The following is a 23,383-nucleotide window of genomic DNA, read 5'->3' as shown; positions in this document are numbered from 1 at the left end:
CTCCATCACTCACTCGCTGTGTGACCTTAGGCCAATTACTTAGCCTCTCAGAGCTTCTGTTTCCTCATCTATAAAGTGGACATAATAACTGTTCCTATCCCTTGGGCAGTTATGAGGATTAAATGGGCTTATATAGGGAATGTGTGCACTAAGATAGCCTCTCAAAGGGCTCAGAGTAAATGATAAAATACTGCAAATATAGATGAACCATGCAGGGTTGGAGAGAGCCCGCCTCGTTCAAACTAAAGCAGATTTCTTGGCTGTACAGACACTCATCTTAACCAGAGATGCCATAAATCCAGTCCCCGGACAAAAGACAGATCAAGGAAAATAGTACTAGTGACCCAGCGGCTGTCACAGCAGGAGCTCCTAAACACGAACCAGGAAAACAGAACAGAAGTGGCCTGGGAGGGAGCTTGGGGCACATTTGTGAGGGCCCCCCCAGCATGGGGTCGGGAACAGCCGAGAAATGGTGAGAGCACAGGGCGCCGGCAGCCCAATTGGACCATGGCCCAGACAGCCCGCGGGCCTCCGGGGACTGCCATCAGTTAACAGGCAGGAGATCAAAAATGCCAGCATTCATGGGAGTCTGTTACAAAGAAACAAAAACACCAGTAAGTTCAAGGAGGCTTCCGGAGCATTGGTCAAAGCTAGTGGCTTCCCCTAGCAGGGAGCATTCTGGTCCCATCACATCAGACTTTGTGGATATTAGTGCTGAATGGCTATGAGAGGGGACAGAGTGGACCCCGTTGTCCCCCGCCTGGGCGGTGGGGAGTTGTGCCCACCACTCAGAGGCAACACAACAACACGGGGGATCAGAACCCATGTTCCGTGAGACCCTGTCTTAAAAACGGGACAGCTGCCAGTGTGTCTTCCACATTTAACTTTATCAGATGTTATCTAAGGATTGGGACAAACACAGGCACGACATGCTAGAATTTGCAAGGCGCTGATGCGGGGAGAGGTGAGCTGGGTTCAGTGAGAAAGGAACCGGTGTCTCTAAAAACCAGTCATCACATTTGTGCAGGTTCACAAGACTATATCTGTGGGATCATCATGCAGAAATAAACAGAAAGATACTTGCCCCTTTTAGAGTAATTATTAAACTTGGTGTGCAATGGGGTGCACTCTGTGTGTTCATCAGTAGTCAGGGTGCGGCTTCCCACACTCAGAGGAGCAGGAGTGCCAGGCGGGCCGCAGCCTGCCCTCCAGCGGATGTGCAGGGGCTCCAAGCAGGGTTCAGGCCAGGTGCCCAGTTCACTATGACTTGCACTTTGCTGCTGCAGGCTGGTGCTAGCTCTGGGCTGCCCTTGGTTCAGGCTCAGCCCCGGCTTCCTGAGTGCTTCCTCGGAGTCTGCAGGATGTGAAGGTCAGGGCCAGCTGACAGTGGGGGACCTTTGCAGCACCCTTTGGGGAGCTGCCTGCCTGCTCCCTCTGCCTCCCAGGGTTGCAAACCTGTACCTTCTCCGACCCAAGTCTCAGCCCTCGGGGTGGATAGAAGGTCCTTCCTGCATTTTCCTAAACATGCAGCCAGCCTCGCTCACCTTGCTGCTCCCAGGAGAAGCCCTGTAAACAGTCATTGAAATCCCAGTGTCCTCTAGTGGCTCAGTGTCCAGCTGCTGACTGGAGGAACCCAGGACAGGGAACCCTCAAGTCAGAAATGGAGTGCTGTTGGGCAAAGCCGAGTCCAGCCTGCCCCACGCACCCTGGCACCCTCACTCCCTTCAGGCCCTGGAAATCAGCCCTCTAGGTCAGTGAGCCCCACACTGCATTGCATCTGGAAGTTTATATGGCAGGTGCACAGATGGATCTCAGTGGACTCTGCTGCACTGGAAGCCCAGGGTCTTAACCACTGGACTGTCAGGGAAGTCCCACGCTTCAGCTTTTGATGTGGTCCACTTACGTTTTTTTTTTTTTTTTTTTTTATGTCGCTCGTGCTTTTGGTCATATATCTAAGAAACCATTGCCTAACATAAGGACATGAAGATTTACTCCTATGTTTTCCTGTAGTATGAAAGGCAAATTTGGCTTAGATGGTAAAGAATCTGCCTGCAATGTGGGAGACCCAGGTTGGCTCCCTGGGTCGGGAAGATCCCCTGGAAAAGGGAATGGCAATCTACTCCAGTATTCTTGCCTGGAGAATTCCATGGACAGAGGAGTCTGGTATGCTACAGCCCATGGGGTCCCAAAGAGTTGGACATGACTGAATAACTAACACTTTCTTGTAGCTTTAGCTCTTACATTTAGGTGGATGATACATTTTGAGTTAATTTTTGCATATGGTGTGGGGCAAGGGTCCGAGCTCATCCTTTTGCATGTAGATATTCCATTGTGCAGTGCTATTTGTTGGAAAGACCATTCTCTCCTCGCTGAATTGTCTTGGCAGCCTTGTCAAAAGTCAGTTGGCTATATGTGTAACAGTTTATCTCTGGACTCAGCTCTGTTCCATTGATCTATGTGTGCGTGCTAAGTTGCTTCAGTTCTTTCTGAATCTTTGTGGTCCCATGGACTGTAGCCCACCAGGCTCCTCTGTCCATGGGATTCTGCAGACAAGAATACTGGAGTGGGTTGCCTTTTCCTTCTCCAGGGGATCTTTCTGACCCAGGGACGGAACCCATGTCTCTTATGTCTCCTGCATTGGCAGGTGGGTTCTTTACCACTAGTGCCACCTGGGAAGCCCCTCCACTGATCTGAATGTTTGTTTTATGTCAGCACCACAATCTTCTTTTTTGGCTGCACCATGCAGCATGTTGGATCTAGTTCCCTGATCAGGGATCAAACCTGTGCCCCCTGCAATGGAAGCTTGGAGTCTTAACCACTGGACCCCCCCAGGGAAGTCCCAGCAGTATCACCATCTTGATCACTGCAGCTTTGTCATAGTTTTGAAATTGAGTCTTTACCTTTGTTCATCTATTTCAAGATTGTTCTGTCTATTCTGGGTCCCTTGCATTTACATACAAACTTTAAAGTCAGGTTTTTATTCCTGCAAAAAAAAAAAAAATCTGGGATTTTAACAGGAATTGTTTTGACTCTGTAAATCAATTTGGAGAGTATTGTCACCTTAATGTTACATCTTCTGATCCATGACCTGTGATTTCATTTATTTAGATCTTTAATTTTTTTTAACAAAATGTGGCAGTTTTCAGTGTATAACTCTTACACTTCTTTTGTTGAATTTACATTTACTTCTCCTCTTTGATGCTGCTGTACAGGGAACTGATCCTGCTGGTTGGCATCTTCCCAGCTGTTCCTCCCTGGCACCCTTCCTCTTTCCATCTAGTCACTTGGAACCAGATCCCCAGGTTGGTTGGAACCAGCTGTGTACTGAGAACCAGAACGTTCAGAAGGAGGGCAGGAGGGCTCCGCCACGAGGAACTGGCACGGATATGACACTTCCCACTGGGGTTGCTTTGGCTGCATATTGCTTCCAGGGAGACGGCTTGGACTGGGTGAGTCAGCCTGGGCTTTAGTGGGTCCAAAGGCTGGTTCCAACACCTGTGAGTGATGAGAACTTGGACCAACGTTCTTCGAGCCTCCTTTCCCCCTTTATAAAATGGGGGTGCTGGTGGTGGTGACACCTTCCTGTAGAATTGTCATCAGAGACCTCATGTGTCCAGTCACAGCACAAAGTGGCTGCTGCCTGAGTGGTGGCCGTGATGACCACAGGCAGCTCGAGTTTGTGATGTGTCCCTGGAATAATGCTTCACATCATGCCTGCCGTCACCTAACAACTTCATGTTTGCCTCTAAGGACCTTGTACTCATCCCTTAGAACAGTTTCTCAGGTTTTATGCCCTTAGCCTAGCTTCTTGACCACTTGAAACATGTAAACTGAATTCTGTGCCTCGGACCAATGTAAAATCTCTCTCTTATTCACATCATTACCACAAATCTTCCCAGGAGTTCCAAAATATAGTTACATACATACATACATAGTTCACATAATATAGTTTTGTAAATGCACATATATATATATATATATATATATATATATATATGTCTGTAACATATATCAGGTATTAAACAATAAATAATATGATTTCCTTATAGCAACTTCTTAAAAGAATAAACACAGAGATCAAAGGGAACTCTTCCCAGTCACTGGTGAGTCAGTGGTTCTCCACCTTTACCTGGAGGCCTCAGAATCCCCTGGAGGCCTCAGAATCACTGGGAGGCCTTTTTTAGTTCCGTCACTCAGTCGTGTCTGACTCTTTGCAACCCCGTGAACTGCAACCCATCAGGCTTCCCTGTCCATCACCAATTCCCGGAGCTTGCTCAAACTCATGTCCATCGAGTTGGTGATGCCGTCCAACAATCTCATCCTCTGTTGTTCCCTTCTCCTCCCGCCTTCATTCTTTCCCAGTATCAGGGTCTTTTCCAATGAGTCAGTTCTTCACATCAGGTGGCCAAAGGATTGGAGTTTCAGCTTCAGCATCGGTCCTTCCAATGAATATTCAGGACTGATTTCCTTTAGGATTGACTGGTTGTATCTCCTTGCAGTCCCAGTGACTCTCCAAAGTCTTCTCCAACACCACAGTTCAAAAGCATCAATTCTTCAGTGCTCAGGTTTCTTTATGGTCCAATTCTCATATCCATACATGACTACTGGAAAAACCACAGCTTTGACTCTATGTACAGACCTTTGTTGGCAAAGTAATGTCTCTGCTTTTTAATATGCTGTCTAGGTTGGTCATAGCTTTCCTTCCAAGCAGCAAGTGTCTTTTAATTTCATGGCTGAAGTTACCATCTGCAGTGATTTTGGAGCCCAAGAAAATAAAGTCTGTCACTGTTTCCATTGTTTCCTCATCTATTTGTCATGAAGTGATGGGGCAAGGAGATCCAACCAGTCCATTCTAAAGGAGATCAGCCCTGGGATTTCTTTGGAAGGAATGATGCTAAAGCTGAAACTCCAGTACTTTGGCCACCTCATGCGAAGAGTTGACTCATTGGAAAAGACTCTGATGCTGGGAGGAATTGGGGGCAGGAGGAGAAGGGGACGGCAGAGGATGAGATGGCTGGATGGCATCACTGACTCAATGGACGTGAGTCTGAGTGAACTCTGGGAGTTGGTGATGGACAGGGAGGCCTGGCGTGCTGTGATTCATGGGGTCGCAAAGAGTCGGACATGACTGAGCAACTGATCTGATCTGATCTGATATGATGGGACCAGATGCCATGATCTTCATTTTTGAATGTTGAGTTTTAAGCCAGCTTTTTCACTCTCCTCTTTTACTTCATCAAGAGGCTCTTCAGTTCCTCTTTGCCTTCTGCCATAAGGTTGGTGTCATCTGCCTATCTGAGGTTATTGATATTTCTCCCAGCAATCTTGATTCCACTTTTGCTTCATCCAGTCCAGCATTTCTCATGATGTACTCTGCATATAAGTTGAATAAGCAGGGTGACAATATATAGCCTTGATGTACTCTTTCCCGATTTGGAACCAGTCTGAGTTATTCCATGTCCGGTTCTAACTGTTGCTTCTTGACCTGCATACAGATTTCTCAGGAGGCAGGTGGTGGTCTGGTATTCCCATCTTTTGAAGAATTTTCCACCGTTTGTGGTGATCCTCACAGTCAAAGGCTTTGGTGTAGTCAATAAAGCCAAGTCAGTCAGTCAGTCCAGTTGCTCAGTCATGTCCGACTCTTTGCAACCCCATGGACTGCAGCACACCAGGCTTCCCTGTCTATTACCAACTCCTGGAGCTTGCTCAGACTCATGTCCATCGAGTCAGTGATGCCATCCAACCATCCCATCCTCTGTTGTTCCCTTCAATAAAGCAGAGGTAGATGTTTTTCTGGAATTCTCTTGCTTTTTCTATGATCCAAAGGATGTTGGAAATTTGGGAGGCCTCGTAGCATCACCAATGGCTGGGCCTCAGCCAGAGCTTCTGATCTTGTTGAGCGGGGGGGCTTGAGAATCTGCACCCCTGACAGTTTCAATTCCTTTGTTAATAGCACCTTATTAATAACTGCAATGACACATAACTTTGTTCCTGCCTCTGTGTGCCTGCTTTTGCTGTTCCAAGCCTCCCTGCTGTTCCTTCCCTAAATACCTCCCATTCAGTTCAGACTCTGTTTCCCCACTCATCCACCACGGGACCTTCATCAGAAGCCCTGCAGCATCTTGTGCAGATGCAGCCTTTGCTGCTGCAGCTAAATCGCTTCAGTCGTGTCCAACTCTGTGCAACCCCATAGACAGCAGCCCACCAGGCTCCTCTGTCCCTGGGATCCTCCAGGCAAGAATACTGGAGTGGGTTGCCATTTCCTTCTCCAATGCATGAAAATGAAAAGTGAAAGTGAAGTTGCTCAGTCATGTCCGACTCTTAGCGACCCCATGGACTATAGCCTACCAGGCTCCTCCATCCATGGGATTCTCCAGGCAAGAGTACTGGAGTGGGGTGCCATTTCCTTCTCCACTTGCAGCCACTACAGGTTTCATATTACTTTGAAATGCTCTCTGTTCGCTTCATCACATCACTCACTTATTGAGCATTTACTCTGTGCCAGACAGAGTTCTAGGTGCCACGGACTCAGCAGTGAACAGAGCAAATTCTAGGTGGTGGCCAACAGATGGCAAACAGAATAAGTAGACAAATGGCCTGTCAGAGGCTGATATACCTTCTGGAGAAGAACAGAGGAAGAGGAGGAAGTGTGGTGACGAGGGTTGGTGGGCGGCGATAAGGGAGGGGCATTCCAGGTGGAGGGAGGGGGCAGGACAATCAATCCAGGAGGGAGGCAGGGTCCCCCAGACGTGGCGAGGCTGGCGGGTGAGGGTGGCAGGCAGTGCCAGTGGGAGGCCCAGAGCCTGAGGTCTGTGCAGGGGAGGTGTGGGCAGTGTTCAGATACATTTTCCACACCTGCCTCCACCCCCCCAACCCCACCCCTGAGCAGACACCCAGCAAACACCTGTAATTAGGGAAAGGGGCTTCCTGAGCTCTCCCTGCCCAAGCGTCTCTGGCCCCCAGGTGACCACACTCAGGAGATTCCTGGCCATTGGTACTGGTTTGTGGTCCTCTTCTCTGCTGTTCAACAGGAGGGCAGACCCACATACAGTGGGGCCTACTACAGACAGTCCCGGCCTGTGGCTCCCCAGGCTTGGCAATCTCGCCTCCATGGGGCATCTTCAGGGAGCTGCGTGCACACTCACCACAGCTGTACCCTGCCCCCCGCCCCCTGCCCTTATGTAACCAGGGCGGTGGGGAGAACGGCAGCTGGCACCTGCACTTGGGAAATCTGGAAGCTGTCAGGTCAGTCTAAATCAATCCACAGCCCCTGGGCAAACAGAGAGGCTCCTCTGGAAGGTTGGACAGGCCCCACCCAAGCCTTGCGGACACATTCTTGCATTTCTGAACCGGACAAAATCAGACAGCCTAGTCCTAATCCCCCAAACTGGGAGCAGATTACAACGCCCCACGTTTGAAAGCTGTTTTGTTCTTGTTACGCAAACTTCCTGGGGAGGGACTCCCAGGACCAGGAGAAGGGTCTTTAAATGCATCACCTCTAAGCTGACACCCATTCCTGGAGCTCCATCCCTGGGAGAGCCTGTGTCGAAGGTAACCCTCTTCCCCTTCTCTTCTTCTAGAGACCTCTAGCTGCAGCCTGGCGGGGAGTGGTCCACCTCTGCAGCTGGTCCTCCCACCCCCAGGAGCATATTCTGAGCATCTAAGCTGTGTGCTGAAGGTCCGAAGCTCACATCTGGCAGCTCCAGGGAGGTGGGGCCCCTGGGGCCCTCGGAGCAGGGGGACCTGGGGACACTGGGTGAGGAGGCTTGATTCAGTCACCAGGAGGCAGAAGAGTCCTGTAGAGAGAGCATTTAATGTCTCTCAGCTTCACTTTCCTCATTGGTAATGTGGACTATAGCAGCTCCTTCTTCGTGGGCACTCCTTCAGAGTGAGGATATCTGTGAGGCTCAAAGGGGATGCTGACCTCTGCAGACATGGTGGATCAGGCGAAGCCATGGTATATATATACCGTGTATAATAATACATGCACATATACCATATGTATTGTATATATGTGGTGCAGTGCTAAGTCGCTTTAGTCATGTCGGACTCTCTGTGATCCCATGGACTGTAGCCCACCAGGCTCCTCTGTCCATGGGATTCTCCAGGCAAGAATACTGGAGTGGGTTGCCATGTCCTTCTCCAGGGGATCTTTCCTACTTAGGGATTGAACCTGCATCTCTTATATCTCCTACATTGGCAGACGGGTTCTTTACCATGAGGGCCACCTGGGAAGCCCCATATAACGTCTTTTTTTTTTTTTTTTTTTTAAGTGGAAATAGCCTTACTGTGTTTTTTCTGCTGTCAGAGATCACATTGTGTCTGAAAGTGGGTGGGCACCTCTGGGAGGATAACAGGAACTACTGGGGGAGAGGAAGGAGGGACACTTAACTTTTCTCTGTGTCCTTTCTGTATCTTTTACATTTCCTACCATGAGCATGTATTACCTATTCAAAAAGTGAACAAACGTGCAGGATCTTAGGTCTCCAACCAGAGATCAAAACTGCACCCCCTGCAGTCCTACAGTGGAAGCTTGGCACCCTAACCATTGGACAGCCAGGGAATTCCCTCCAAATTAACAAACATTTTTCAAAAATGCAAATTCGCTGCAGAAAAGTGAAGCCCTTCAGAAAAATGAAAGCAAATCCACCACCTCTAATCCACCACCACCAAAAGATCACCACACAGGGCCTGCCCCCACGGGCTCTTGCAAGTGCACACATGCCTGGTGTATCTGTTGTCTGTAGCCTGTTTCATTTCTTACTCCTCGTGCCTGGGACAAGGCTGACAGTTCAAAGACCCAGCCAGCCTGGGTCTGTGTGGGGACAAGCCACCAGTGCTTTTGAGAATGAGGATCAGTCAGAAAGGTGGGGTGTGTGTCCTGATGCTGAGTTTCCTTTACTCAGTGTGGGTGTGGAGTCAGCACCTGGGTCCTTTAATCTGATCTGGAGACTGGCCTGGTTGGGTGTGCCTGGAGAGCACTTGGAGGGTTTGCCTGGGAGTGTCAACAGCTCTGCACATAGATAGAGGTGGGCGTGGGGCTTGACAGGTGCCAAGAAGGGCCTGCCCCCAGCACACTGCCAAGACCCCACGGTGAGCAAGTGTAGACAACCTTAGGACTCCAGGTCACTGCTGCCGGGTCCCCAGTGTGAGGGTCCGTCATCTGCTGGTGGGCAGGGGTAGCCTGCCAACCAGGACAGTCCAGACTGCGGGGTTAGGGAGCTGAAAAGGCAAAAGGGTGCCACTTCCCGGTGACCCTAGGGAGATCTTCATCCTATAAAATCAGCAGCAAGGGTGGGTGTTGCCCTGGGGACCCCAGGTCTCAGTGCCCGGCGGGAGGGCGCTCTCCACGCCTGCAAGGAGCTCTCCATTCCCAGGTACCATGAGCGCAATCAGCGAGGTGGTGCAGCGGGCCAGAGCCGCCTTCAACTCGGGTCGGACGCGCCCGCTCCAGTTCCGCATCCAGCAGCTGGAGGGGCTGCGGCGCCTGATCCGCGAGCGAGAGAAGGACCTCGTGGGCGCGCTGGCTGCGGACCTCCACAAGGTGCGCCAGCCGGACCACCGGAGGCGCGGACTGCGTGCGCCCAGGATGTCCGCTGCACGCAGGGGCGGGTGGTTAAGGCTCCACCCCTTAACAAAGAAGCCACTTAGTCCCCCAGGCACTGCGCACCTCTGGGTTGGGGCGCGCCCTCCTCTCCCTGCGCGCGAGGCGCCCCAGGTCCACGCGCCCTACACAGGGCCAGAGGCTCTTTTCCACCGTCTGTCATCCCCGCTCCTGGCTTCACTCGCTTCTCCACCCAGCCCAGCGCACGTTAACCATCTCCTGCTAACACGACACCCCTCTGGCCTCTCTTTCCTCCATCTCTCAGCCCACGCGGAGCCCTGGGTTCTCCACACCAAGAAACAGCCCAGTCTGGCCACTCTGCTGGAGTCTGCACTCCCTCCCCATCCTTTCCTCTCTCTGAGCAAAATCAGACCCCTCCAAATTCTCAGCCCCTTCCCCTCACTGCCCCCAAGTCACCTGGACCTGCTTCCACCCTCCCGTCTTGCCTCGGAGGGGAGCAGAGAGGCTGGAGTCTACAAGCCTTCTGCTTCCTGGCCCTTTGCTACTGTTTTTTGTTTTGTTTTGTTTTGTTTTTAATCTGTCAAGATTTCTAACCTTAAGACAAAAACCAAAGGCAAGAAAATCCAAGTGGTTGACTTCACAACTTCCATCTTGCTCTGCACAGTCACAGTTCGAGAGAGAGCTGTTTATTACACTTTCTGCACTCCCTCTCTCCTCACCCTGCACACTGGCTTCCTCCCCACCCCACGCCTGGCCATGGGCTGCCCAGTCTGTCCTCTCCTGGCTTGAGGGTCTCCTGGATTTCTTCCTGACTCTCTTTGGTTGCATATTTCTTGTAGCCACTTTCTCAAGGTGGTCTTAGGGCTCTGTCCTGGGTTCAAGTCTTGTTTTCATCTATAAGCCTCCCTGGACACCCTTCAGCTCTGTTCCCCTGGACTTGTTGTTTAGTCACTAAGTCATGTTAGACTCTTTGGGACCCCCATGCCCTGTAGTCCACTAGGCTCCCCTTCCATGAGATTTCTCAGGCAAGGATAGCGGAGTGTGTTGCCATTTCCTTCTCCAGGGGATCTTCCCGACCCAGGGATCGAGCCCGTGTCTCCTGCATTGGCAGGCGGAATCTTTACCATTGCCACCAGGGAAGCACTCCCTGACTCACTAGGGACCCTCAAATCAGGTCTGAGGTCCCCTTGGGCACCTTGAACTCAACATGTCCAACCTGTCTGAGCCCCCAGCACTTGCAGAAAGGGGTCCCTGCAAGCTCACCACCCAAAGGTTAATCCTCAGTCCCACCCCCTGTGCCTTCTTGGCGGGTGCTCTGGGCTGGGGATTCTGCAGTGAACGGCTCCCTTGCAGCTGAACAAGTCAAGTTCTAAATGGGCCCACCTGGAGCATAAGGTCCTGTCTTGCTCCCATTTTGCAGATCTGGAGACTGAGGGTAGGAAGTTCACTTGGGGTCACAGAGCTGGGAAGCAGGACCACCACGGGCCCTGGGGCCTCTGCTCAGAGCCCCCACTGCACAGCCCTCACCCTGGGGTGAACCTCACTGAGCCCTCTCTCTAGAACGAATGGACCGCCTACTACGAGGAGATTGTGTATGTCCTGGAGGAGATCGACTACATGATCAGGAAACTCCCTGAGTGGGCTGCTGATGAGCCTGTGGAGAAGACCCCCCACACCCAGCAGGATGAGGCCTACATCCACTCGGAGCCCCTGGGCGTGGTCCTAATCATCGGGAGCTGGAACTACCCCTTCAACCTGACCATCCAGCCCATGGTGGGCGCCATCGCTGGAGGTACTGTGGGCCCCGCTCCAGGTCAGGGAGCCAGGAGGGGTCCCCATCCTTCACTGCAGAGGAAGGGGTCTGGGGTGCTGAGGACTGGGCAAAGATGGGGCCTGCGGTCAGGGAGAGGTTTGATGGAGCTAGTTCTCTTGGGAGGCTGCAAGGACCAGAGTATTCAGCCAGGCCTCTGAGTGCCCAAGGCCCAGCCAGGTTCGGATGTCCATGCAGCCCTGCCTCCCGCCATGTGTCCTGGGTCCCTTGGAGGACAGAGTGCGGGGTGGCCCAGGTGCAGTCCCAACTCTCTGTGCTCTGCAGGGAATGCAGTGGTCCTGAAGCCGTCGGAGCTGAGTGAGAACACGGCGAGCCTGCTGGCCACCATCCTCCCCCAGTACCTGGACCAGGTGACGGGCTCCCCCAGCACACTGAGAACTAAGGCCCAGCCAGGTCTTTGGGGTGGGGAAATAGTGAATTCTTGCAGCCACAGGCCGAGCCACGGGTGGGGTGAGGATAGCTTGGTGAGGAGAATGGACCCCCGAGCCAGGAGAGGGCGTCCGCTTGGTGTTGGCTGCCCGGGCAGGTGGGGAGGGGGCTGTGGCCGTGTCTGAGCCTCGCCTCCGTCCTCGCTCGGCAGGATCTGTACCCTGTGATCAACGGGGGTGTTGCTGAGACCACAGAGGTGCTCAAGGAGAGATTCGACCACATCCTGTTCACCGGGAGCACCGGGGTGGGCAGGGTCGTCATGATGGCTGCGGCCAAGCACCTGACCCCCGTCACACTGGAGCTAGGGGGCAAGAACCCCTGCTATGTGGACAAGGACTGCGACCTGGACATTGCCTGCAGGTGAGAGGCTGCCCCCAACCTAGGCGGACAGCAGGGCACCCCAAGTGACACCAACGTGGCCTTGTCCTTGGGCACCTGTGGTCCTGGCAGGAGCTGGGGTAGGGGCACCATGTTCACAGAGAGAGTTCGGGAAAGACTTCCTGCAGGGGTGGGGGCATCGAGCCAGAGCCCTACCCGCCTTCACACCCTGCATGCCTGGCCTTCTGGGACGTGGGGACCCTGAGCAGGTGACACCTGGCCGTGCAGGGCTCAAGACTATTGAAAGAGGGGTACAAAGGCCACCCACCCCAGATCCCCTGCCCCAGACATCCTCCTGCCAGTCAGTGATGAGGTCACTGCAGGCCCAGGGATCACGTCCAGGGTCATGAGTGTGCTCTGGCAGGAATTTGGAAGCCAGTGGGGCACCAAGGCGTGCCCCCCCATTCCCATGGACAGTTTACAGCTCAGCCTCTACAGCCTGACCCTGGGCTAACCGGGCCAGAGGCTTATTCCCGGGGAGCCCCTCCCACCTCCTCACGGCTGGCAGAATGCCCTATAACCTGGCGTTCTCACAGACGCATCACCTGGGGAAAGTTCATGAACAGTGGCCAGACTTGCGTGGCCCCCGACTACATCCTGTGTGACCCCTCTATCCAGAGCCAAATCGTGGAGAAGCTCAAAAAGTCCCTGAAAGTGAGTGCTGGCACTGGGGGTGGGTGACGGGCTGCCAGGCAGTGACATGGGCGTGGACTAAAGAAAAGACTGAATTTTTTTTTCTGATCATGAAAGTAGTCCACACTCACTTTAATTTGGAAAAGATTAAAAAGCACAGAGAAGGAAAAGAGCTCTACCTGGAATCCCACCCCCTAGAGGCAGTCACTGCTCACGTGGCGTGTCCCCTCTGTCCTCTGTGCTGTGGACGCATGTTTGGGCCCAATGTGATGTCCAGACGCCGTGCATGTATTTCTTTCAAACAACAGCATTTCATTCCCTGGGGAAGGTGGTGGGCAGCAGGGGTGTGGCAGCCCCGTAGTTTTTAGCAGCACTGCTCCACCAGGCGGTGCCCACATACTCCCAGTTTGGAGTTGCTATAGCCTTGCAGCCTGTGGCCACGACGAGCGTCCAGTCCTCACCTGGAGCCTGCCATCTCCTCACAGGAGTTCTACGGGGAGGACGCCAAGAAGTCCAGGGACTACGGGAGAATCATCAACTCCCGGCACTTCCAGAGGGTGATGGGCCTGCTGGAGGGCCAGAAGGTCGCCTATGGAGGCACCGGGGACGCGGCCACCCGCTACATCGGTGCGTGTGCCAGCCCTCCTGAAGGGCTGGTGGAAATGGGCACAGACCCTTGAGGGGCAGGCGAAGCCCTACGGTGCATATAATATAGCTTCTTTCACCCATGGCCCGGGTTGACTCCAGGCCTCTCCATGGGCAGGAGCTGGGCGCCACCTGGGAGGCCCCTCCTCAGACCATAGCCCCCTACCCCCAAGGCCTAAAGGAGCCCCACCTCCTCTCCATCCAAGTAGCTTCAGCAGAGGGTGCTAGCGGCAGAGACTATGGGAGCCCCAGGTGTGCCAAGCGGGAGGGGCCTCCTGCCTGGGCTCGGGGGTCAGCAGATGGGGGCCCAGTTGGCCCCCAGTTTGCCAGGAGGCTGAGGAGCTCCAGCAGGGCTCATGCGGCCTGAAGTGGGGCCCCCAGGGACCCCCATACTGGTTATGCCATTGTCCTCCCCATGACCCTCCAGGGTGGAGCCCAGCTGGAGGGCCTCCTCCTGCCCCTCGCAGAGCCCGGGGACCTCATCTGTAAAGGCCTGGGAGAGAAGGCCACGTGCCTGGGTGGGTCTGGGCACCGGCTGACTCTGGCCTCTCCCTGCCTAGCCCCCACCATCCTTACGGACGTGGACCCCCAGTCCCCGGTGATGCAGGAGGAGGTCTTCGGGCCTGTCCTGCCCATCGTGTGTGTGCGCAGCCTGGAGGAGGCCATCCAGTTCATCACCCAGCGCGAGAAGCCCCTGGCGCTCTACGTCTTCTCACCGAACGACAAGGTGGGCCAGGCGCCCTCCCCAGGGTCCTGGGAACCCAGCTCAGCACCCCTGCAAACGCAGACCCAGGGAACAGATTTCAGCCCCATACTCCCTGCTGTGTGATGTCCCCTAACCTTCCTGAGTCCCTTTCCCCTCATCTCTGAAGTCCGGACAGAGCACTGACTGAGATGCTGACCCGCTTGGTGCTATTCTCGGTGTTGTGGGAACTACTGCTTTTCCCATCTTGGCACAAATCCCCATGGGGAGAGTGGGGGACCCAGCCTGGGACTCTGGGGGCGGGGGGAGCGGCCCCAGGCTGGGGCTCGGCCTCCACTAGCTCGCATCCTTGCGGCTCCTGGACTTGCACAGGTGGGGAGGGCTGGGGGGTCCTGGGTGGAGACTGAGGCCGGGGGGCTATTGCAGGTGATTAAGAAGATGATCGCGGAGACCTCCAGCGGCGGGGTGACAGCCAACGACGTCGTTGTCCACATCACCGTGCACTCACTGCCCTACGGGGGTGTGGGTGAGTCTGGGGGCTGAGCTTGCCGCCTGCTGCCCCACCCCCGGGTGTCCCCCATCCCTGGGCTGAGTCTCAGACTCCCCCAACCCCTCCTTTGCCGGCACACCCAAAAGCCACATTGAACCTCAAGACTCTCACCTGGGCCCTGAGAGAGGCCACAGAGCCACTTAGTGGCCGGTTGGGGTGAGACTCTTCAGGCCCAGGGCTGCGGGCACCGCGGCAGACACCCCAGGGATTGGCCCAGGCGGAATCAGGGATCGGCCAGGGTGGGCGAAGGGGAGAAGGGGCACAGGAGGAGCATCAGAGTCTCGGGCTACACTGAGCCGGTGCCCCCGCAGGGGACAGCGGCATGGGGTCCTACCACGGCAGGAAGAGCTTCGAGACCTTCTCGCACCGCCGCTCCTGCCTGGTGAGGCCTCTGCTGAATGAAGAGACCCTCAAAGCCAGATATCCGCCGAGCCCAGCCAAGGTGAGAAGTGGGAGGTGGGGATGGGGGTGGGGTGGGGGAGCCGCCGGCCAGACAAGGGCCTCATTGCCCTTCGTGTCCCCCACAGATGCCCCGTCACTGAAGCGGTGCCCTGGCCTCACCGTGCTGCACCCTTGGAGGGCTCCTCTGGTGCCCCGCTGCTCAAGTGCATCCTTCCCACCCAGCCCCGCCCCCACGCTACACTAAACATAGAGCAATAAAGCTTCGGACCAGCCCCGGACTGCGAGTCTCTGCACCCCACCCCCGCCCTCTCCAGTCCCACCCCACCTCCACCCCCCATCCCCCACCCCCGAAACCCCCACCCTCTCCAGTCCCACCCCACCTCCACCCCCTTTCCCCCACCCCCATCCCCTCCCCCCCCACCCTCTCCAGTCCCACCCCACCTCCACCCCCCTTCCCCCACCCCCGCAACCCCCACCCTCTCCAGTCCCACCCCACCTCCACCCCCCTTCCCCCACCCCCGCAACCCCCACCCTCTCCAGTCCCACCTCACTGTCAGCTGAGGAGCAGCAAAGTTCTCCTCAGAGCTTCCCTTTAGCCCCAGGGCCCTGGAACTTGGGGATGTCAGCTCCATTTCAGGGAGTCTAGCAGAGGGGAGACCAAGGAGGCGGGGGCAGGGGTCCCTGGGTGAGACCCGTGGTGGATGGTGCACACGACCCCCTGGGTGACTCCAGCGTGCTGCCTCTGGGGTGGGAGGACGGGGAGCTGGGGCAGCACTGGAACCCCAGTGCGCAGCGGCTTCTGGGCCAGGGTCTGGCCTGAGGGGCCTGAGGACCCGGTTCAGGGTCCAGTGAGGACCGTGGGAAGCAGAGCGTCAGTCAGGCCGGCGGGTGAAGGGACCGCGGGGGAGACAAGCCAACCCTGGCCACTGGCTGTTACCTCGTCCACTCCAGGAGGGCAGGGGAGAGGACGGGGTCACTGGATGTTCTGTGTGTGCCTGTTACTTATTTTGCAAATATCCAAATAACTGACTGAAAACAAAAGCAAAGTCTTCCCCAGATCACTTCCCTGAGTCACTGCCCCATCCCCACTCTCCTCCCCTCCGCCCCCAACCCGGCTGAACCATCATCGGCTGAACCATCGCCTGCTCTCTGCCCAAAAACGCTTCGTCCCCATGGCAGCCCTCTGCCAGGACACCCTCCTTCCAGCACTCTCCCCCTCACTCTGGTTTCCCAGGACCCCACGCTTCAGTGCCCCCACCTCCCCAGCTTCTCCTCCCAAATTAAAGTCTCCGGCCCCCTGGCCCTGAGCTCCAGACTCCCGCATCCAGTAAGGTTTAAGCCGAATTAACAGACAGCAACCTGCTCAAAAGCAACGTGTCCCATGACCTCCCAGAACAGAGCCACCCCCAGGCCAGAGGAGGAGGAAGAAGGAAGACTTGGCTGGACCCACTCCTCCCCACCCAGCCCCCACCACCAGCAGCTCTGTACACCCTCCACAGAGGAGGAAGCCCAGACTCGGAAGGGGTGTAGCCTGGTCTCGGGGCACCATTCACAGGGTCTGCATCTCCATGTCTCCTCCCTGACACCACGGAAGTGTCACCTGCAGGGATGTGTCCTCAAAACCCTTGGCTGAGACGGTGTCGAGAGAGCTGGAAACACGCAGCTTGGAGAGGAGATGGTTCAGGGTCTCCAAACACCTGATCTGCGTCGTTCTCTGTGCTCTGGGAAAAGTCACCGTCGCCCTCTTCTCCCTCCTCCTCCTCTTCCCACTCACCACCTCTGTTACAAGACTAACAGTCTAAGCTGTTGTATTGTGATGTCCTAAACCTGACCAACAGGACTAACCTGGACTAACCCTATTTCCTAATTAGATTTAAACTCAAAAGAAAACAATGAAAAAACCTTAATCTCACTATTGTGATCCCCTCTACTGTTTTTTTTTCCTGGATTAAGGAATGTGCTGAAAAAATATTTGCACAATTGATTCAGCCTTTCCAAACAATTGCCATCGTCTAAAACGTAAATGACCAAGAACCATCCCAACTCACAGGTCACCAGTGAGAGGGGGTTTCATTCTGGGTGGCTCCTCACAACCCTCATCACACTGGACAGAGGGCACGGAGGGCACCTTGACGTCCCGGTTCTCAGCTGGGCAGCTGAAACCTTGGCAAAGCACCCTTTGGTTCCACTCTTTGGTGCTCCTAGTATTTAGACTCTCAGACAGAAAACAAGCAAGCAGTCTGCTGTGGTCACAGTCTCTTCTTTTGCTGTTGTTATAAAACAGAGGGGAGATTTCCTCCACTCATTTGTTGCTTCAGCAAAATTTTTTTAAATTATTTTTTACTTTTTTGGCCATGCCTCACTGCCTGTGGGATCCTAATTCTTGGACTGGGGATCAAACCCATGCCCCCTGCATTGGAAGTGCAGAGTCTTAACCACAAGAGAGAGAGAAAAAAAAAACAGCAATTTTTTGAGTGGACAGTCCTGGGTACTGGGGACATGGTGAAAAAAACACAGGGTCTGTGCTTCTCAGGAGGTTTGTTTGACTGGGGTGACTTAGGAAGGGGTTGATAGGGGTGACTTAGGTGATGCTGCAGGAACAGGCTGACCTCAGAGTGGCCGTGGTGAATGCCACGGGAGGCTGGCAGGGCTCTGTTCCTGGAACTTCCCCCCGCCCCTGCTAACGGTGGTCTCCTGTTCAGACCAGGCCTTGGGGGTTCACTGAGGCGGGGGTGCAGATGTAGAGGCTCATATACGGGTCACCTCTACTCACATCCTGTCTCGCAGCACCCCTCTCCCAGCGGAAGGAGGAGCATCGCTGTTGTTGTTCAGTCATGTCTAACCCTTTGTGACCCCAAGGACTGTAGCTCGCCAGGCTCCTCTGTCCATGGGGTTTCCCAGGCCAAAATACTGGAGTTAGTTACCATTACCATCTTCAGGGGGTCTTCTCCACCCAGGGATTTAACCAAAGTCTCCTGCATTGGCAGGCAGATTCTTTACCACTGAGCCACGAAGGAAGCCCAGGAGCATCGATATTGGGCAGCAAGTGTCTGCCACTTGTACGGACCAGACAATAAGCACAGGAATAAACAGACACCTGTAAAAGCACCTGGAAGGCGGGTGGTGCCTCGCAGATGATGGAGAATCTGCCCGCAGGCAGGGAGAACCATTTAGGAGCTGAGGGAAGGTAGGCCACCATCCATATCAGGCATGTCAGAACAGAAAACAGAATCCTCTGTAGGTATTTTCAATAGTTGTTCAGTTGGTAAGTCATGTCTGACTCTTGCAACCCCATGGACTGCAGCACACCAGGCTCCTCTGTCCTTCACTATCTCCCAGAGTTTGCTCAAACTCATGTTCATTTTAGTGGATGATGCCTTCGAACCATCTCATTCTCTGTCATCCCCTTCTCCTTTTGTCTTAAATCTTAACCAGCATAAGAGTATTTTCCAATGAATCAGCTCTTTGAATCAGGTGGCCAAAGTATTAGAGCTTCAGCTTCAGTCCTTCCAATGAATATTCAGGGATGATTTCTTTTAATTTTGACTGGTTTGATCTCACAAGCCTTGAGACACAGCCAAAAAGTAAATAAAAATATATAAATACATACTTACCTAAAGGGAATTAGGTCTCTACAAAAACACAGGAAAGTCTGGAGGAGCAGACACTGGGCAAGGCCTCCAGGAACAGCTCCCAGGACACATGAGAAGGGCTCACCGGGAGAGTTACCCTCTGCCTGGGGAATCAGAGCCACCTCTGAATTCACTGCTGTGGGCACCATGGCCTTGCTCATCAAACCCAGGAGCCAATCTGTGTGTAAGGACAGAACTCAGAGCTCACCCAGAGCCCAGGCTGCAAGGGAGTCTGGGAAAGGTGGGTTTTAGCAGCACTAAAAGCTGCCAGCAGGAAGGGTAGTCGATGCTGAGGGCCAGTTGAGCTATTGCAAATCCCCGGACCTGCTTCTTGATCTCCGTGAATACATGCTTTCTAAAATGAACATGCGTTTGAGCCAACTCTGGGAGATAGCCATTGTGTCCGACTCTGCAACCCCATGGACTGTACCCTTCCAGGCTCCTCTGTCCATGGGATTCTCCAGACAAGAATCCTGGAGTGGGTTGCCATGCCCTCCTCCAGAGGATCTTCCCAAAACAGGGATTGAACCTGTGTCTCTTACATCTCCTGCATTGGCAGGCAGATTCTTTACCAGTAGCGCTACCTAGGAAGCCCTTCTTGATCTATAATGGGTACTAATTTCAGTGTTTACATCTGGTGTTAGTTTGAGGATGAAATGGGAGAACTCAGGGGAAGCTCTTGGTTTGGAGCTGCACCAGGGCCTGGTTGGTGCTCATTACCACCGCTGAGACCTCCGCCCGTAGCAAACCTCACTCTGAAATGGGCTTGGAGTTCACTCTTTTGCAGAGAGTTCACTTTAGAAAGTTTAGAACAAAGGGTTTTGATAGGGTGGCCCAACAACGGGCTCCTTCATCACCAGCCACCCCAGACATGTTGCCCTTGGGCCTCTGGTCGGCTGCTCAGCCATGCCAGCCGTTGTTGACTTTCCAGCCAGGAGTGTTATATAAGCTGCATATTTATTTTGTTTATCAGAAATTCTGAAAATACCAACTGGGTGTGGGCTAAGCTGCTTAATTCCTAAAGGCAACAGAGATGGTTCCTGCAAGTGAGGCGGCCACATGCAAAGCCAGCACCAGGCTCAGAGCCAGGCCCGGCGGACAGGGTGCTGGCAGAGCTGCTCCTTCCAGGAAGATCCAGGACGGGGCACCAGGGGAAGCCACGTGCTTTCAGGTGCAGGTCTGACCATTCTCATAGCAGGGCCAAGCCCGCTGCCTCAGGGTCCCTGCCTGGCACTCAAGTTCTCTACCAAGAGGACAGCCTCCACCGGCCAGATCCTCACTCCAGGCTGCTTTCAACTACACTGCAGGCTTTTAGCAAAGAGGATGGGGGTTGGTGGGAAGATGTTCTCAGCTCTCTGGTTTGACCCAAGTTTTTGAGTCGAGAGTGGGAGAGAGAGAGAGACAGACAGACAGATGGGGAGAAACCACACACCCTTTGTTCCCTGGCATGATCACGAGGCCCTGGGGGCGCTCTGCTTCCCTAATGACTGCCGTGGCACCCAGGGAACGCTGCCTAGGCCTGGTTCCAGAGCACCAGACTCACAGAACATCTTTCCTTTGAACCAGGGCCAGACATGAGATCACGAGTCCTTGTGTGACCTTCTGGGAAATCAGTGTTCAGACTGGCAGCTGTTTTGCTGGAGAAAGATGACAGTGCTCTGTTCCCCAAAGCCCATGTGTCTGGTAGGAATTTACAAGGTCGGGGGCTGGTAGAAATTTGAGTGACCCGTCCTCTTTCCCGGGAAGACAGAGGGCAGGAGCCTAAGACAGAGGGGCCCAAGCCCAGCCAGACACCCTGGCAGGAGGAGCGTCTCCACCCCGAGGTCTTTTTCAGAGAATAGTTCAGCAGTTGCTAGGCAGACAGATAAACGTTTTCTTCCTCTTTTCCCCCCAAAACTGTGCTCACCGTGACACAGGTGGGAGAGGCAGCTACAGAGCACAGGTGCGGTGTCTCCTCTACCCACGCCATGGCAGACATCCAGGGTTGACGCCAGCACAGGTCTGCTGAGCACCCTGCAAGATGGCATCCACGTAGAGCTGGAGGGCTGGAGAAGAGCGCATTGCCGCCCAGATGGATACAGACCAGCCCCACATTCTGGCCCCACCGCTTCATTTGGGCAATCTATTTCCCTGAGCTTTGGTTCTCTCATTTGTAAAGGGAGATAAGCAAACACCTGAAAAGGTTGGGACTAGATGAAATATGACGTCGTGGCTAAAGCTGCCGGTCCAGTCAACGCCTCTACACACGGTCCTATGCTCAACACACATCCTGCAGGAAATCTGCACGAAGGAAAATGCCGTGAGGCAAGCTCATTTTCTCTTGAATCCTTTTCTCCTCCTTTTCGTTGTCCTCCATCTTCAAGCAGATCTGTTATGCAACAAAACTGTTACGCAGACTATCTCACCTACTTAAGGAAAGAAACCCAGTGTTCATTAGCGTCTTATAATTTAGTCTCATCTGGTTCATTCTTTTAGACCATCAGGAATCAAGGACCAGAGTTAAGGAAGAAAAAGAAAACAGACTCTAACACCCATTAAATGCCTATGTTGTTCCAGGCACTTCCATATATGTTAGTTCATTTACTTGCATCAGTATTTTCTGTGAGGTTTAAAAAAATTTTTTTTTCACTTTTAATTGTGGTAAAATACACATAACCTAAAATTAAACATCTTAAACATTTTAAAGTGCATATATGGGAATTCCAGGGTGGTCCACTGGTTAGGACTCCGTGCTTCCACTGCACGGGGCACAGGTTCAATCCCTGATTACAGAACTAAGGTCCTGCAAGATGCACAGCATGGCCAAGAAAAACCCCCATATGAAAAGAACTGTAAAGTGTATCAGCTCAGTGCTGTTAAGCACATTCACATTGTCCTGCAACCAGTCCCCAGAAGTCTTTTCATTTTGCAAGACTAAAGCTCTACACTCACCAAACAGCTCCCCCTCTCCCTTCCCTGAGCCCTTGGCAATCAACATTTTGCTGTCTATGAATCTGATGACTCCAGGGACCTCGTATAAGCACCTCCTAGGGTACCGCATCAGTGTTTGTCTTTTGGTGACTGGCTTATTTCACCTAAAATGAGGCCCTCTGTGTTGGTATTGTTGATGTGTGGCATCCGCCAGGACTTCCATACTTTTTAAGGATGAATAATAATAGTCCATTGACTGAATGGATAACAGTCTGTTTTTCTATTTCCTCAATGGACACTTGGGTTGCCTCCACCTTTTGGTTACTTGTTTTTGACTGGTTGTCCTTAGGTTTTTGTTTTTATGAGTTATTTCTTATTTAGCTTTTTTACCACACTGGCTTTTCATTCCTATGGGAGGGCTTTCTCTAGCTGGGGGCTCAGGCTTCTCTTTGCAGTGGTATCTCTTGTTGCAGAGCCCAGGCTCTAGGGCGCACAGGGTTCAGTAGTTGTGGCTCACGAGTTTAGTTGCTCCACAGCACGTGTGATCTTCTCAGACCAGGGATCGAACCATTGCCCCTTGCCCTGGCAGGTGGATTCTTATGCCATTGGACCACCAGGGCATTCCCTGTGCTTAGGTTTTGACCTCCTCACCTAGAAGCATTTACAGACTTAGGTGTCGGTTTGCTTGCAGACCTCCTTGTTTAATTAATTTGATGCTCCCCTTGAGCAAACAGTTGGGTTTAGCAAACCGCCTCATGTGCAGGTGTGACAGAAAGTGTCGGGAGGGGGTGTCCTCTTTGCTCCCTGGCTGGCTATGATCTGATGGGTCTGGGAGCATCCTTGGCCTTTCACACTAGCACGTCTGCCTCCCTAGCAAGACCCACATGAAGGACAGGAAGGACAGGGTTTGCTCAGTGGGGGTCACTACAAAGACATGATGCTGGGGTTGGGGAGAGAGCTGCAGGTTCAGGGGTCATGGGGTTACAAGGGACTGACCTCCATTCATCATCTCAAGTAGAACGTGAGGATGGAAGGCGGGGGCATCGTCTGGTAGCGGGAAGGAACGGCCAGGCCATAAAATGACCAGACGTGGAAAAGACACTGAAAATGCCAAACCAGTGAAAAGAAGTGAATGATTCTCTGGCCCTCTCCCTCACGGCGCACAGGGTCTCCCATCTCTGCCCCTCTGCCCACCGCTGCCCGTCTCCTCCCCCTCCCACGTGAATGCCTCTGCTGCCAGGCCCCCAGCCCTGGGTTTAGCTGGACTCCCTTCGGTCTTGCCTGGGCCTGGCCGAGTTCGCACAGAGCTGAGCCTCCAGCCCCGCCTTCTCCCAGACGGGCTCCACGCCCACACCACCGAAGTCCTGGGAGAGAATCTGATTGGCCCAGCCCGGCTAAGGCGGCCAATAAACCTCGGCGGAGAGGCAGTCACATGGCACAAGGACAGGCATGGTGGGCGGGGTCCCAGGGCCGGTTGCGTGGTGTACCGTGTGCTGCCCCTACGTGCTGCCCGTGCTCGCTTCCTGAGGGGCCCGGGGCACCCAGGCCTTAGTAATCCCTGCCCGCTGTGCACCACGCTGTTCTGACTTGAGTCTCCTTCTCAATCGAGGCCATTATCCCCCACTGGGCCATCTGCAGCCTGGGCTCAGCTTCCTGCTTGCTCTCCCACGTAGGTCCCTGGCAGGCCCTGGAGATGGTGACGGTC

The 23,383-nt window shown here is 53.8% G+C and overlaps 1 protein-coding gene across 2 annotated transcripts; it reads left to right on the top strand.

Annotated features, from left to right (window-relative positions):
• The first annotated feature begins 8,276 nt into the window (after positions 1 to 8,276).
• ALDH3A1 (aldehyde dehydrogenase 3 family member A1) lies at positions 8,277 to 15,419 on the top strand. 2 transcript variants are annotated; one of them, XM_025280495.2, is made up of 10 exons: positions 8,281 to 9,544; positions 11,126 to 11,357; positions 11,661 to 11,746; positions 11,977 to 12,185; positions 12,740 to 12,857; positions 13,322 to 13,463; positions 14,042 to 14,208; positions 14,611 to 14,710; positions 15,046 to 15,176; positions 15,262 to 15,400. In XM_025280495.2, exons 1-10 carry the CDS (start codon positions 9,383 to 9,385, stop codon positions 15,274 to 15,276), a joined length of 1,362 nt encoding a protein of 453 aa, XP_025136280.2. In that variant the 5' UTR covers positions 8,281 to 9,382; the 3' UTR covers positions 15,277 to 15,400. The 2 variants fall into 2 exon arrangements, with proteins under 2 accessions (XP_025136279.2, XP_025136280.2); XM_025280494.2 differs by having other exon boundaries at positions 8,277 to 9,544; positions 15,046 to 15,419.
• Positions 15,420 to 23,383: the final 7,964 nt, after the last annotated feature.

Source organism: Bubalus bubalis, chromosome 3 (genome assembly GCF_019923935.1).
Source record: "Bubalus bubalis isolate 160015118507 breed Murrah chromosome 3, NDDB_SH_1, whole genome shotgun sequence".
Taxonomy (NCBI): domain Eukaryota; kingdom Metazoa; phylum Chordata; class Mammalia; order Artiodactyla; family Bovidae; genus Bubalus; species Bubalus bubalis.
Note: the sequence above shows the minus strand (reverse complement) of the source record. Positions and strands in the feature narration are given on the sequence as shown.

What these genes read in the sequence shown, in the direction of transcription:
- ALDH3A1 (XM_025280494.2), top strand. Translation starts at nt 9,383, where the DNA reads ATGAGCGCAATCAGCGAGGTGGTGCAGCGGGCCAGAGCCGCCTTCAAC. An exon ending in TGGCTGCGGACCTCCACAAG is followed by an intron (nt 9,545 to 11,125) that starts GTGCGCCAGCCG and finishes CCCTCTCTCTAG; the next exon opens with AACGAATGGACCGCCTACTA. An exon ending in TCCCCCAGTACCTGGACCAG is followed by an intron (nt 11,747 to 11,976) that starts GTGACGGGCTCC and finishes CTCGCTCGGCAG; the next exon opens with GATCTGTACCCTGTGATCAA.